The sequence below is a fragment of the Labrus mixtus genome, chromosome 19, assembly GCF_963584025.1.
Source record: "Labrus mixtus chromosome 19, fLabMix1.1, whole genome shotgun sequence".
Classification (NCBI taxonomy): Eukaryota; Metazoa; Chordata; class Actinopteri; order Labriformes; family Labridae; genus Labrus; species Labrus mixtus.
Genome location: NC_083630.1, coordinates 6,576,310 through 6,592,930, shown reverse-complemented (window position 1 = coordinate 6,592,930; position 16,621 = coordinate 6,576,310). Strand labels below are relative to the sequence as shown.

At 38.3% G+C, this 16,621-nt stretch overlaps 1 protein-coding gene across 2 annotated transcripts; it reads left to right on the top strand.

The window, feature by feature from the left end:
• Positions 1-1,348: 1,348 nt before the first annotated feature.
• Positions 1,349-9,762, top strand: zc2hc1a (zinc finger, C2HC-type containing 1A). Of its 2 annotated transcripts, XM_061064900.1 has the most exons (10): positions 1,349-1,411; positions 2,170-2,243; positions 3,277-3,393; positions 3,889-3,912; positions 5,492-5,633; positions 5,978-6,120; positions 7,643-7,748; positions 7,875-7,950; positions 8,360-8,464; positions 9,144-9,762. In XM_061064900.1, the coding sequence occupies exons 1-10, from the start codon at positions 1,396-1,398 to the stop codon at positions 9,277-9,279; spliced, it is 939 nt and encodes a 312-aa protein (XP_060920883.1). In that variant the 5' UTR covers positions 1,349-1,395; the 3' UTR covers positions 9,280-9,762. The 2 variants fall into 2 exon arrangements, with proteins under 2 accessions (XP_060920883.1, XP_060920884.1); XM_061064901.1 differs by lacking the exon at positions 3,889-3,912.
• The last annotated feature ends 6,859 nt before the right edge of the window (positions 9,763-16,621 follow it).

The window sequence follows — 16,621 nt, the reverse complement described above, 5'->3', positions numbered from 1 at the left end:
TCCCGGTATGTGTAGCAAATAAAGATGTTATTGAAATTAACTTTTTGCCTTACTAGTCAATTAACCTCTCGTGAGAATTGTATCTTGCTAATTTATTCATTGGATTGTGGACTATATTTATTCAGATACATTAGACCAAATAATTGTATCCAGATAGGATATTTATTGATAGAGCAAAACAACTATAGGCCAATATAACTTATAATGTAAGCACATGCGATCGTGATATCCAGATTTTTTTTTTATTGTCAATTGCATGGTTTTCGGTAACAAAATACAATTAACAAAAGTGGACAAAATAGATGAATAATTCATGTTTGAGCAAAAGGGAATAGACAGTTATCATCAACAACTAATTTTACTTTAAGAAACACATATTATTGTAAAACAAATATTCTAAGTGTCTGTGTTGAACACCGTTCTCTATCCTAACAATTTTCTATGAAAACTAAAAGGTCAAACGACAGCTGAAAAGACAGTGAGGTTATTGTGAATCTGTGGTTTGTGTGTGTGTGAGAAACGAGGGGTACTCACAGTTTGAGAACAGTGATCTGTTGTGCTGAGAGGCTCTAGCCATTCAGTAACACGTTGTCTGTGGTCTCATAGCATCTGGCTGTGAATTACCCCAGTCAAAGAACACATGCGCGCAATATGCCATACTGGGAAGTGGGAACATCAACGTGCTCTGGGCAAGTGTTTGAGCCAATAAAGAAAACAAGAAGAAAAAACAGTTTCGTTGTCTTGGCACTCTTGGCTTGGCTCTGTTACATGTCAAATATGAGGATTTTTTTCTAGCTGAGTTTGCCACCACTAACCCTGTAACACAATCAGAAGCAAACATTATTGGCCACTCTGCAGGAAATGCCAAGATGTGTGTATGATCATGGATATCAAAGTGTCAAATGTGATGGCTTAATGTGACTTGGTTCCACTCTGTATTTTGGTTTTAATGGGGAAAATAGAATAATAGTCTCTATACATTTAATTAACCTAAATCGTTCAGCAACAACCAATGAAAATCTTGAATATTGGCACGCGAAGCGTCACCAGCAGACAACCCAGTTGCTATTGGTAGCCAAAGATCAGTATTGTCAAGATCATTCACCTTCAATTGCAGCCTTTAAAACCAGCGATAAATATTCAAAAGGCTTTCATTTTCATTTTCTGAGATTACACGAGTTACGTGATGAAATGCAAGTTTAGGGGAGAACAAATGAAACACATGTTGCTGCGTACTAAAAATTTAATTAGGAGTATCACAGCTTGAAGAAAATGCTTCTCTGTTGTGACTTCTGTGTATATTAGCGAATACGGAAGTGAGGAGCGGGGTATTATTTCATTACTTCCGGTTACTGCTGGCCGTTGTAGACACAGCAGCATATCGTTCACCTAAGGATGGAGGAATTTGAAGGTGAGATAAATTTAGCCTTCCAGGTGTTTATTGAAATATTTTGTGGAAAAGTCGAAGTCAAACACATCTCGTTGTTATACCGTGTAATATGTGTATTTATCACTAATTTAGCTGTGAGCTTTTGTCAGGCAAACCTTTGTTTGGGGTTTAGCTTAAGTACTGCTAGGTGACGTCAGAGATGAAGCTAGCTGCTGTCTGTCTGAATGGGTGTGATCGTTAGCCACTGTTAGCATGCTAAATAATGAAGTGAGAAAAGCATTATTATTGAATGAACCGCTGGGTGTAAATTGTTTTTAATAGTGTATCACGGTTACCGTGCAAATGAATGATGAGATTTACATCTGAATGACATTATTATGACTGTACAGTTATTCACCTCTTCCTTGTTTATTTTGCTGGTCCGTGTAAAGTGATTTCTGTTTTCCAGCCTTGTGGTTTGGGCATTGCATCAACAGTACTTAAAACTGTATTATTGAGACCAGGCTGTGCACTTTCCATGTATCAGGGTGCAAAATGTGTCATCGCAAATGCTGTTTAAAGCGTTAAAGATGTCAGAGTTTGTAGAAGAAAATGGATTGATGTCAGGGGGATTTGGACATTTATCGTTCCTTTGCTTTTGGTTTGTATTACTTCCTTGACATGTAGCAAAAAATGGCAATGTAATGAGAAACCTAATCTTTTTCTAAACATGTACATTTTATCATCTATCGTCCATATCTTTTTCATTACAATCACAATTGAACCTTTCTCTCCTTCAGACGCAGAGGCTCCTCCTGCAGAGGATCTGGTCCAGTGCCACATTTGTCAAAGATCTTTTTTCCCTAAAGTCTTGGTAAAAATAAACATTTCTTTTCATTTCAATACATCCCTATTAAAGGTTTATCTTGATATACTGTTACAGGCTTGTAATAGCAGCAATATTGTGGAGATAATGCATCAGAATTTGTTCAGCAAGATTTTAAGTTTGATGTGCGATTTTTAAAAATAATTTCTATTATTACTGATACATTTCATACAGCATGTGATAAAAACTGCAGAGTCTGTTGAGTTGACAGTAGTATCAGCTGACTGGATATCAGCTGTTTGGATGTGTCAGTAGCTAGCGGCTACATTTCCAAAGTCAGTAGTTCCCATTTTAAAAAAAAAAAAAGAAAAAAAAAGAAGCTGTTTTACATTGAAGGTTTCAACAAAGGATTATAGGTATTTGTTAGAACAAATGTGTAACATGATAACATGATTTTAAATGCTGACTAAGGACTTGTTGTAGTGCTAAAATTGATGATGAAGTCACAATCTAAGAGTGCAGTTCGTAGATGATGGTTTCTGTGTGATGGCATGTGTTACCAAGGATACCAAAGACCATTTGGTGGGTTGGTATACTTTGCTCTATCAAAGCGCCGGCGTTTACTATGAGATTGCTGCACTATTCAACACTCACTTAATCGACCTACTATTATGTAAAGCATTTTGTACTTGTTATTGTTTCTGCAGGGAACATGTGCTTTCCTGGTAATTCAAACACATACATAACTGTGTTAGTCTATGCACTCAGCCTCATTAGCTGACATTGGCTACATTAATGCATGATGCATAACAGCATTATTTTGTTGGCAGGTGAGCATTTGTGTATGTATGTGTGCTTGGTTTTACATTAGGAGATTAGAAAGCCTGCTGCCATTAATGTTAGAAAACAACTTAGTACTTTGTATTGATGTCATCTGGCGATTGAAACACAATGATAGCTAGGATAATAGAAAGTTAAAGATCTTTAATGTTGGTATCTGGCAAATGTTTCTTAAACATGTGGAAATAGGTTGCCTTTGATGTAGCTGGTGCACACTGCTCATATTTTGCTCTTTCTACAGGAGAAGCATGTTAAAATCTGTCAAAAGTCAGTAGTCAAAAGAAGGAAGACCTTTGACTCCAGTAGACAGAGAGCTGAGGGAACAGACATCTCCGTACTGAAACCTATCAAACCAAAGGTAAGACCAAAGCATAGGAGGGGGGCATGGGAATCCAACTCAAATATCCAAGTGAAGAAAAAGGTTGTATATCTAAGTTAAAAAAAACACACTTGAAAATCTGTCCATTTAAAGCAGAATTTCACACATTGTCAAAACATTGTTGTCAATAAACAGTTTTACATTGGTTTGAAAGTTTTCATTTACTTCTATGTTAAAATGACACGCGCCTCTCTTTCATTTAACTGTCCAATCAATATTTATAAAACTGAAGAAGGATTCTTAAGCCGAAAAGCTAATGAGAGCAGATCTCCTGTCAGATTTATACCATTCTTTATGCTGCCTTACTTGAACAATATCTAAAATTACATTCAGCCTAGATCGCTGGAACACAGACGAGAATCAGCTGTAAAAACACCAACAATAGCTCACGTCTGACTTTTTCCTGTTCCATTGAGGACAGTCACTATTTTGAGCTTATCTTCAAATGTAAATACCTTTTTAATTGTATTTCAGTCACACACTTCATCCACTGAGAAAGTAAGTTGATTTTCCTTTTTTTATTAGTCCTGTCTTTCTGTATACCTGATGTTTAGTGGCACCTTTAGTCCGCTGAAGGCCAAGAGGCATTCATTCACTATTTCTTGCTTTATTAACCCCCGGTTCTGTAGTGTAATAAAAATACATTGATTGGGGCGCTGGTGGCACAGTGGTTTGTGCGCATGTCCCATGTATGGAGGCTGTGGTCCTCCAAGCGGGCGGACCAGGTTCAAATCCAACCTGTGGCTCCTCATTCCCCACTCTCTCTCTGTCCCTGATTTCCATCTCTATCCACTGTCCTATCTCTCCAATGAAGACCCAAAAACCCAAAATTAAATCTTAAAAAAAAAAAAAAAAAAAATACATTGATTTAGATAGTCTGGAGGAGTTTCTATACTGGCGGTGGTATTACTTCACAAAGCACTTAAGTTTTCATATCCCCCCCCCCCCCCAGCCTACAACTGACAATAATTAAATGTATGTAACTAACCTTCAAACTACAGTCATACATGTTTTCATGAAATCTCAAGGTCTTAATAAGACTTAAGCCAATCCCTTTTAGTGTTTTGCTTGGCATTTTATAGCATCTCAACAACAACACAATCTTTCTCTTGTCTTGGCTTCAACTATTTGCCGCTTCATGCGTTGTCCTCCTGCTAACACTTTTTCAGCATGAAAAGGAGGACACACCTGGAGTTTCTCCCTGTATCACATCACTGTCCCCTTATTAAGGAGCCGAAACATGCTGTGAAAATGTTGGTGGGATGGTCAGAAATTAAAACTATACTGAAGTGTATTCCAGTCAAGATCTAATTGGGATTCTAATTTTTATCGGGAATTAATGAAAACTGCCATCACCTCTCAGAATCATCAGTGTTTGTCAAACAAATGCGCTTAATGAACCCGTAGAGTGTTATAGGGGGAAATGAGAAGTCAGCAGGGCTATCATGTTGCCACAGCAACAGCTCAGAGGACACTCTGTGAACTACTTCTGTCAGAAATCATCAGCTGTAGATAAGACACAGGCTGCCAGTATGGAAGGAAGGGGATGTTTTAATAGAAATCAGTTTCAGTACTGAGAGTCAAATGCACGACTGTTTCAGTCAAACCATGGCTTCAATCTTCAAAATGTAGGGCTAAAGAGAAAAGACTAATTCAATAATAATTAAGGGTTTTGATTAATAGAACATTTGAGATTATAACTCCCTTTTGTCATCTTTGTGATTTAAAACATTGTCATTCTTAAGATTATTGCTGTTTAGTGTGAAGTGTCTTTACCTGATGAAGTTATGTGACAGACAGAAAGGCACAGGAAAGCAGGGAAATTAGGCCCTGGTTTTATTAATGTCATCTGACTGACAAAATAATGATTAGTAGATAAAGATTACAAGATAAAGTAGAGGTCATATTATTTTTAAAGTCCAGTTATCTGTCATCGCTTCAGGAGACATTCAGTTTAATTAACGACAGTTTATGAGATGGCAGTGATGAGGTTAACCATCACCGCAGCTCTAGCTGTCTAGGTTGAGTTAATAAACCGTCTGTTACAGAGCGTGTCCTCTGTTTTGCCCCATGCCAGGCAGAACCCCCTAAGAAGCCATCCAATTGGCGCAAGAAACATCAGGACTTCATAGCTACCATCCGGGCTGCAAAGAACATCACTCAGGCTATGAAAGATGGGGGGCCATTACCCCCACCTCCTCCTCCTACTTATGACCCAGGTAACAATATGTTTTGAGAAGACTGCATCAGAGTATGAAACAGAATGATAGCACACACTATTAGTACAGTGGTCACTGCTATGACACTCTGATTGCTTGCTAGTGCACATGGTTCCTTTCTAGCCTGTTGTCAACAGTAAATACTGAAAAATGTTTGATACAGTAAAGTTGGTAGAAGCTGAAAACCTTTGTTAAAAGTTGTGAATATGGGCTTGCAGTCAAATCACTATGCAGAGACATATAAAGGTGTCTCTGCATACAGGATTTATCTACATCTCTGCTGGGGTTTAACAATAGGAGCATTTAGTGGTAGGTTTTCTAACCTCCTTTTTCTTTGTCCTCAGACTATGTTCAGTGCCCTTTCTGTGAGCGGAGGTTCAATGAGAGCGCAGCTGACAGACACATCAAGTTCTGCCAGGAGAAAGCCGCCCGTATGCCAAACAAGGGCAAGTTAGGAGATGCAAAGAAGCCTCCTGCACGCACAGAGGTACACACACACAAACAGTAATATATGTTGAAATGGACAGAATATTTGTGTTTTTGGAGGGAAATATATTTGAATACTGGTTATATGTGTCACAAAAAAATTCAGCATGCATTTGATAGAGTGATAAATTAGAATATGATACACTGAGTGAGTATATGCAAACACAGTTAATTTATTGCTTGCAGCTTACTTCTCATAATAGAAGAAAGCTGTTCACTGTCAGGATCAATATTGATTTGAGAGGGTGTGACTATCACTACTCAACCAGTGTCTGCCAAAATAATTGGTGACGCATTTTTTAAATCCTTTGTTATTGGCAGATCTTTATAAATTGGAGGTGTTGTTCCATCATCCATAACAATTCCTAGCCTGTTTTTCACTGCTGTGAAACACCCACTATGTAGCAGCTGTAGAATTAACACTGTCACTTAGCAACAGCTGTGGCACAAGATTGGAGAGTTTCAATTGGCAGCCAATAACAAACCGCCATTGATCATTATGTCACTTTAGTTACCCAGTGTGCAACGCTCAAGTAAATGTATTACATTTCTTAAGGATCTGTCCGTCTCTTTAAACAGGTCATATTATGATTTTTCTGGTTTTATATGTTCTTTAGTGTGTTTTCCCAAGTGTCCTGTGCATGTTTAGGCACATCTATGTGCAAAAATTCAAAGTCCGCGTAAACACGGCTTCTCCTACGTCCTCCTGTTAGCTGTAGCATTAGCTGCATGTAACGCTCGGTTCTAGCCCCCCTCGAACATTTTTTGCCAGTCTGACGTCTTGTCAGTGTGAGATCACTGATCTTAGCCCATTGGCTCATTGTGGCAAGCCCAGCAGTTCATGTTGCACGCCCATTAACTTCTGTAGCACGCCCACGATATGCCGTAGCCTGCGTAGCACAGTAGGGCTAAGGTGATAATGTTTATGCTCTGCTCGGAGTAAAAACATTGGCACATACAACATATGGTAAAAGGGGCGTGACATTTCCGAGAACCGTGCTGAGCGACTGACCAATTACGGCAGAGCCGACAGGCCGACCAATCAGATCAGACTTGGGACACGTGGGGACTCTGAACGTGGGCACTTCAGAGCCTTAGAGAGAGAGTCAGAAGCGAGCCAGTGCATGGAGCGGCAGTACATGAAAACAGACACTTTTTTTTAACTTTAGCTATTGTGAACATACTTTAGTAGGTACATAGATTAAATATACGAACCCCAAAAAGGGCATAATATGATCTCTTTACGTTTTTTTATATATTGGCAGCTTGACTCGATTATAGTTTATTTTATTTATACCTGTTTGTACATGTCTAAAATTAACACATCTACTACTACCAACCCCGGTCCATGTGTAGTCTGCCCTCTGTAAGGAAGTTTAGAAGGCTACAGTATGATACATGACATATGTGTTATATTCCTATTTCTTTGTCTCCTAGTACAGCAACTGTCTTGAAGCTTCACATCCCTCAACCTCCACAGCTAGTGTTTTCTAACCTTTACTTTTGCCTGTGTCTTTGTCCAGTCCAAGCCTCCTGCTTCAGTAAAGAAGATGAACTCTCCTGCTGTGTCGACCATCCCTTCGGCCTCCTCTCGTTTACCCCAGAGATCAGGCCTTGGCCAGCCCTCTGGTAACGGCACAGCTGTGTTGATGTCGCCTCATTGTTTTTTTTTTATTTACAGCAGACTTTTCTGCGTGTAAAAATGTGTCTCTTTTGCATTTGTAGTTGTATTTTTCTCCATCTCTGTTGCTTTAGGAATCCCATCTAGTAGGACCACTTCTGCAGGTATAGTGAGGAATAACCCCTCTGGTTGCGCAACCCCTCCGTCAGGGTCAGTACACACACACACACACACACACACACACACACACACACACACACACACACACACACACACACACACACACACACACACTCACTTTTTAAATCACATAGGATGCATCGGGTACTTTTGCTTTTTACTCAAAATGTTATTGAGGAAAGTTTAACCCTTTCTGCAACTGAAGAATGATTAAATGTAAAAAAAAAAAAACATTTATTAAGACAAACCATGTATTTTACTCAACATCCCAAAGCCAGTTAATTTGAGCTTTGTGTGTTGCTTGTATTCATTGGCATCTTGTTTTATTCATTAGTGAGTTAAACTATATGTATTAATACAACATCTTTGACTTCATTAATGGAATCAGAAGTGTTTTCATCTTTGTCTTTCTTCTCTAATGTTTACTTTTTCCTCTCAGTGTGGGAGGTAAGACAAGAGGAGTGGGCTCTGGCTACGGTCCTGTGAGGAACTCGCCGTCTGGGACTGCACCCAACAAGAAGAAAGTAGACACATACATATCAAGGTGAGTTCTCAGAAACATTTGCTGCAAAGAAGTGATTCAAAGATGCACAATGATACAATACTGTACATCCTCTTACTATCCTGCCCTCTTGTGGTTTGTTGGTGAATTGCACACAGCTCACACGAGAACTCTGTATTCAGTAACCTGCTTTGCTCTATAAGTAATGCATGCTAAAATAAATACACCACAAAATAGATCCATTAGTTTGACTTGAAAATAGAATTATAATGTAAGAACTACGGAAAACTCTGATTGTTCAAATGATTCAATTTTTTTCAGGGTTCCTTAGTTGTAGCCATTCTTATGAGCACACTCAGAACAGTAACTTAGAAAAAGAAACGTCACAGCTTGCATAATTTTTAATATTACACTTATATTATGACAGTTCAATTAAAATGAAGCTAAAATGCATGATGTGCTATCACCATAAATCAATGCAGGAAAGCCTATGCATTTCTCCATCAGTCTGACACTGAAACATTCTGTTAACTACATTGACTTATTTGAGTCACTTCATACTTTTAGCTGATGTTTAAGAGTATCTTAAACAAACTTATTATATAATAATCCTCATAAAGTAAGTACAATTTCACCAGACCTGCTATAAAATATCTGTAGTCTGATTGAAAGTTTGAAGATTCAAACATTGCTACTTGGTCAACTTTGTTACCTTTCTCAGGAATGATGTCGATGGCAGTATTGACATTGCAAACGGTGGGATGAAGAGCAAGTTCTGTCATGCTTGTGGGACCAGATTTCCTGTTGAGTCTGCCAAATTCTGCTGCGAGTGTGGTGTCAAGAGGATGTGTCTTTGAAGGAGCTTGGGAAAAAGTAAATCATGTGAACGCACCGGTACTCAAACTAGAATCAGTTTCACCGAACCTAATATGAATTGAAAAGTTCCTGTCGGTCTGTATTTTCATGCTTGACTCTAATTTCGTAGCAGTTAATGGATCATATGAGACTGTGAATTTTCTTTCATAATCGCTGGTTAGTCATGGAATTTGCTGGTCAACACACTTATCCCATAAACTTGTACTTTAGGTGTGTACTAAAAAGTATAACTTTTACGATGTTTAAACTGTAACCGCCCTACTCTGCACTATATTTTGCATATTGCTAATAAGGATTTTTGACTGTATGCACGTGGATTTCTGACATGAGCTGATCAGGGAAAAAGTAACGTACGGGTCAGGTTCATGATAGTATATGAAATGATTGACACATAAAGAACAAACACAGCTCATTAGGTTTTAATATGCACACTTCCAACTGTTGGATACGCCCTCAACTATGCTACTGTTTCCACAAGTAGCAATGTACATATTGTCCACTGATGGACAAAATGTACAAGATTAACGACCTAAAGAATATGAAATATATTTAAACAATTTGAAGCCAGTGGTGCGTCTTTAGAAGAGGTTGGACAAGAGATGAGTCAGAGTAGAAAAAAGCTAAGATGTGGGTTGTAAAATGTAAAAAAGAAGTAAAGAAAAAGTGTTAATGACTCTTCAGAGGTGAGTGTGAATGCCCCTACAATTCAATTCCAGTCAACCCTGACCTGAAAGTAATTCCTTAGCCCCTGTTTCCTATGCCTCCTCAGAATACAGAGTAGACTCTTAAAGTGCAATATCATTGACTACTGAAAAAAACTGAAATTTTGGAAAGATATTGTAATGTTTTGTCGGGGACAAGTCTAATGAACAAGCTGTCATCGCTCCCTCTTAGGTCACTTTCCAGGCAAGGTTTGTTTCCAGTAATCTCATTACAATCATAAGCCTGACCTTTCCAGATATTTGTAGTATTTAATCCGACGGTTTTAGTCCTACTTTTTCTACTACGTCACAAGTTATTTATTTTCTTATACACTTTCATTTTTACTGATGAACAATGACTGCACCTTTTTTTTGTTTTGTTGATGAGTTGAAATGTGTTTTTATTTGGATTTGAATGAAACCTAAATGCACCTGAATGTGTTTGTAGTTGCTTTTCCTTGACAGTGTTTCTCTTTAGTCAGTATTCATTTCATTTAGCTAGTCGATAGTGAATTAACACTAGTCATTTTAAATGCTCTGTACAGGTTTGGTTTATTTCTCTGCTTAATATGACAAACATCGTACAGTTGTTAGATACACTAAGAGGGAAAAGCCTCTGCTCCAGGTGTGTATTTATCCTTCATTAACCACAAAACTATTCAGAGATTAATTATGATAATCTTTGATCCCTTTGGGAAGAAAAGGAATTCATTTCAAGTCACAAGAAGCAAGCTAAATGTACGTAACATGACAAGATATCAAACGTGTGCTTACTTGCTGGTGACAGTTGTTAGGCAGGATACGGTTGTGCATTTAATGCCATATATATTTGTTTTCAATAAATTTCTAAGAAGAAAAATGATGTTGTTGTGAGAGTTTCTGCTCAAGGGAAGAGGTAGAAAACATTAGTTTTTGAAACCAGTAGAGTAAGAGGGTCATAACTACAAATCAATACACAAGGCTTTATGCAGTTTGAGATATAAATATATTTGGGTCCCATACAGTAATAGTTTCATTTTGAGGCTTAAAATAAACAGAAGAAGATTTAGCTACATGTTAATGCATTATGTGTTTACCCTGACTGGAAATCAAAATGGCCATATAGGACTGAATGTGGCAGCAGGGAGAATGAAGGGGACAGTAACATGTGCTTAGGATTTCAACCTGCCTTTTTTTTTAAATAAGGCAGTTGGAAGGTGTAATTAATCAAAGCTCCATCCAAATGTGACGGCAAAATACTTCCCATGAATCCCGGGCCAAAAGGGAGAGAGTTAAACTCAGCCAATTGTGGCAGGATGTGCTTTTGAAATATCAATCTTACTCACTGACTTATCAGAGTCATATCAAAGAGAAAACAAACTACTTGACACACAGCAGAAAAACTATTTCCCTGGATACAAAAATATAAAACAAAGGAGCTTTAGATAACCAAGATAAAGACATGTCAGTGCTAGCCGTTCTACTCCAAAGTGAAAGTAAAACTAGTAGAGCACCTTAATATGCCCCGTCATACTCTCTTTAGTGCATGGAAAAATCAGAGCATATTCTTTACAAACACATTGCTTTAAGGAAACCCTGAACGCAGCATGTAGCTTTAAATCTTTAGAAATACAAAAATATATAGTTTCTATTAAGAAAACACTTGGCCATCCAAGTTTTCAGTATGTGCTGTGCCTCATGCTGACTTTATGGAGTCTATAAGAAATTCTTGAACTTTCCACATAACAGTGGGTAGAATATGTGCGTCCCCATTTTTTTTTTAAATTTTTTTACTGGCCCCTCGGACTTTCTTTTCCAGTTGGTTTGATAGCTTGTGCCTGGATCGCTTGGAATTCTTCTCAGAGAATCAATAGTCATACAACACCCAAAACAGGAGAGATACACTGGAACTTGACAGGATAGCTTAAATTGAAGTGGAAGCTTCATCTCACGTGATCCAATGAAGGACTACATGATTGAGGAAGAAATGTAAGGCTGTGCTGGTTCTGTGCTTACTATAAGCTGGAGTTTTGCCTCAGGATGCCAGTAAAGCATTCAGCATCTGGTAGCATTCCGTCATGTTAGACAAGATTTCCCTGGCCTTGCAAAGTTTTTTCTCCCTCTTGATTTTTTTTTTCTCCTCACTCGTTTGTCTTGTCGCTTTCCTCTTCCTCTTCAGTGCCCCGACTGGTGGTTCAGTCTAGTCAAGAGAAGGTGACATGCAAACACAATGTACTGGTGACTAATGAGTCCTGTGTCATTATAAAGTCAACTACACAGGCTATGCATGACAAAACTTAAGTCTGAATTTTAATGACACTGTGTTATCACAGCAAATCAGTCTGACAATATGGAGCTTGATCAAAGTGCAGTATTGATCAAAAAGCCAGCAAGAGGCAACCAAACATTCGGAAACTAACACATCACCTTGTGAGTCACTGTATCAAACCTGTGCTGCTACAGCAAGGTGTGAGGCTAAATGAAGGGCCTTGTTTGCTCAACTGCATGACTCAGACATCAAATATGTGTCTGTTCAATCAAAACTCATTCTGATCCTGCAGACTCTTAAAGGTGCACTATGTACGTTTGGTAGTGACATTTTAAAGTTGGAGAAGGGAAACATTTCTATGCTATGTTTTCTGGAATACATACATAAACTTCATCAAAAGAAAAAATGGGTCCCTGGCACACTGTTTGGAGCTAAAATGCTACCAGAAGAGTTACGGTTTCACTGTTGAGGGCCCCCCACCATAACTTCCCATGTATCATTTTATTTTCAAACAGTGTTACAGGGACCAAATTTTCCTCTGAGGACAGTTTGAGTATAGAGTTATGAGCATATATCACAGAATCTGTACATTTCTCCAACTTTCACATTTCTCTACCAAAACTACATAGTGCACCTTTAAAATGATGTATTTCATTTAGTTTTCCAGGATATTTTGGGGGGGAAATACTAAATGAAATCCTACTTTTTTTTTTATTTATGCAGCAAAGGCAGGTATAAAGGAAGCATACACTTCTGAACTTTAAAACAACATGATCATTTAATTCATATCATTATAGTGTGTATACCCAAAACAACTTTGGCTGACATTGCAAGCAGAGACATATTTAGTTCAAATGAAATGTTAATCTCTTTTTGAAGTGTTCTATCCACACTAGTTCACTAATAATTTAAAAATGAATATCCATTTCTTCCCCCAAATCCACACCTGTAGCTTACAAATTCAACTTGTGTGAGAAACAAATCAGCTCATATTTGGTTACACTCACACAGCCGACCAACTATGTAACCTTTAGTGAGTCACCCATTATGTGGTAAAAGAAAACAGAACAGTCTGCTAACATTCCTCTGTCTTTTTTAATCTCCCCAGAGAAACCGAAAGAAAATTGTCATCGTGCTGCTGCCCCTTCCAAACATGCACGAGGAAACTGCAATAAACTGTATTCGTCATCAATTCACATCAAGGATATTAACAAATGCTTGGACCTACCGTCTTCTTACAACCGCACCGTATTGATTGTTGGACCAGTTGGGTCAGTCGCTTTGCTTCGGGAAGCTTTACTTTTATCATTTCGCAGTTCAGGGTGTGCAAGACGCTCACAACATCCTTCAGAACAGAGAGATATGAGTAACATTGCAACATTTCACTCACATTATACCTAGCATTGGATAACAGTTGCTATAAGCACTAGAACAGCAATACAACATTGAAGAGTGCTCAAAGTATTTGGCTAAATGATGGGTGGGCATCACTTTTTCGGCTGCTATCAGCATCACCACCACAAAGGATGTTGAATGAGATTGATATCTGGATTCTTGAATGATCTTTTCATGAATCTCTAAATAAAATATTTCTGCAACAATAAACTAAGCAACCAAGCATATCACCAAATAAAATGAAAGAATAATATATAAATAAATCAAAACTGGGGCGCTGGTGGCGCAGTGGTTAGTGCGCCCGCCCTATGTATGGAGGCTGTAGTCTTCCAAGGTTCAAATCCGACCTGTGGCTCCTTTCCCGCATGTCATTCCTCTCTCTCTCTCTCAAATAAAGGCACAAAAAGCCCAAACATAAATCTTTAAAAAAAAAAAAAAAATCAAAACAAGTGTTACTCACCTCATTTTGTGATATGCAGCTTTGTGGCTTGTTTTTCAGTTCTAGGCAGGTTACGTTTTGTTGCAAGGATGTAATGTATTCCGTCTTTAATGAATGAAAGACAGGATGACAATGGTCAATATTAGTAAAAAAAAAAAAAAAAAAGGTTTAACAGAGAAACAGATGTGGTTTCAAACCTCAGATTTTGGGCATTTGCTAGGATTTTTTATAGTCTCTTTTTAAGTGGTGACAGCTGATCTTGTTGGTTCTATCAACGATGGGACCCACTGTAAAATTAACATGCATGTTGCATGCTACTTGATGAGACAGGCATATATATCATATAATATTGTTATTATGTAAATCTTTTCCCCACTTCATTTATTTGCAGAAGCAGCTTGTTTCCTTTGTTTCCTTTGGGTTTTTTGTACAACTGACTACTTCTCTCGTAGCAGGTAAAATGACATTAAAAGGAAAAGTAAAAGATGAAAATAGAAACTTGATTTACAGATACAGATCAAAAACTTGATAACATCTAATACCTTGTATACGGTTGCAGCTCCTTAAGAGCTATGTGCATTTCCAGTGTATCAGCACTTTTGAAAGAGTTGTTCTAACTTGTCTGATTCTTTTTACAGTTTTTCATTCACTCCTCAAAGATTAGATTTCAATAAAGAAATGATTAAATGGTCATGGCTTTCACATGTGTCTAATATAGACGTGCAAATCAGGAAAAAGTCCCCAACCTATTGTATTATATATCTATTCTGTTCTTGAGGACTAGGATTAATCCCTTTAGATGTAAACTTGAATATGCAATAGCAGCTGGATAGCTAAGTATTTAAATTGGTGTTTTACTCACTGTGTTGGTGAGAAGAGTTTGCAGGATTGCCATATAGTCGTCACTAACTTCTTTGGGAGGCCTTTGGCTGTCACAGGACAGAGCTGGAGTTAGAAGCAGAAGAGCGAGGAGAGCGAGGAGACTGGTGCACAGAAGAGGCTGAGAGTTTATAGTCCCAGTGTGAGAGATAAAGAGAGGGAGGGACGGAGAGGTTAAACAAATACTTCAAACCACATGTGCATGTAGAGTCTAACATTTGTTTTATCCAATAAATCTTTATAATCCTCAATATCCATTTCATTTAGAACAGCTTTGTTTCTGTTCCCACGAGGTTTCGGGGACTGTACTTCTGAAGCAGTCACACAACTAAAGGGAAATCAGTTTCATGAAGTCATGAAACCCTGATGATCATTCTAGTGTTCCCAAGCTGCATCTCAAACTAATAACCCCCTTTGCACCATAAAAAACAATAAAAATACCTTCTAAATACCATAACCGGATAAAACAGTCAAAGTCCTGAGGCAAAACCATCAGACCACAGAAGTGTCAATATTGAAATGTGTACACAGCCATGGAAAGTAAGTGGCATTATTTTTAAACGGTGTATTTGCACAATGTATTTAGATTTAATAGGTTAGCACATTAAACATAGGTTACATTTTAAGGGGAATCTTTTTTTTCCCACTTAATAAATCTGATAGATTAGCCTAGTTTAACATAATAGGAAGATAACACCCAATTCATAGGTCTATATTTTTAATATACTGCATAGTTAAAGATTCAACAATGAGTCATGGGACATTTCTGCACATTGACTGACACAAATCAGCTATACAATCCAATCCTCTGAACGGAGCCCTTCTAACCTGTTACTGGGAAAAAGAAAACTAAAAAACTTTTCTCAAGTGGAATCCAGTCCCACTCGAGTCTCGGCTCTTCCCGTAAATCCTAAATCTATTTCAGTTTCCTTATGACTGGCAGATCGGGAAGTTATTTATTCGGAATTCCCCTGTCTGGGAAAAACGCCACGAACACAGAGTCAATGAGCCAGTCGGTCGGCGGGTAAGTCTGGGTACGGATGCAGGTGGACTCGGTTCCCGGTAAGTTTCTACAACGGTGTCTTACGCTGCTTTACTTGGTACGGACATTGCATATGTGCTTTATTATCGCTTTGTTATCATTATTATTATTATTATTATGCTTTATTATCGCGGCTCCTAAACGAACTAGTCCTCGTCTTATATTCGGCTCTTATTTTGTTTTTGTTTTTTATGCCAATTTAGGCTATACCAGTGCGTCACAACTTGTGGCTACTTGAATCTACTACCTACATGCAGAACGCTTCTTTAAGTCTACTTACCATTGGTCATTCTTCATTCATATTCACCTTCGGCTACACCTGGAGCTCTCTTGCGTGTCGTCATTGCTGCTCAGTTAGTTTTGCGGGAGCTCTGCTGGCTTTTGAGCGCAGGGACAACAATCCTCCTTACCCCTTGTCCTTCTTAACGCACGCAGCCGTGCAAGCGCGACATGTGATTTTACTTCCGTCCTGGAGGTTTCATTTTACTCCCATGAGTAAAATGTCCAGTTCAGCCCTCCGAGTTACTTTACTTAAAACCACTGTTGGCGGTGATGGAGACCAACTGTGTTTGAGCTATCACGCACCGTTTGCGGAATGTTAATGGCAGTTTTCCATTTG

Coding starts and splice junctions, on each gene's coding strand:
- zc2hc1a (XM_061064900.1), top strand. Junction 6,121..7,642: donor AGCCTCCTGCACGCACAGAG/GTACACACACAC, acceptor GTCTTTGTCCAG/TCCAAGCCTCCTGCTTCAGT. Junction 7,951..8,359: donor TGCGCAACCCCTCCGTCAGG/GTCAGTACACAC, acceptor TTTTCCTCTCAG/TGTGGGAGGTAAGACAAGAG.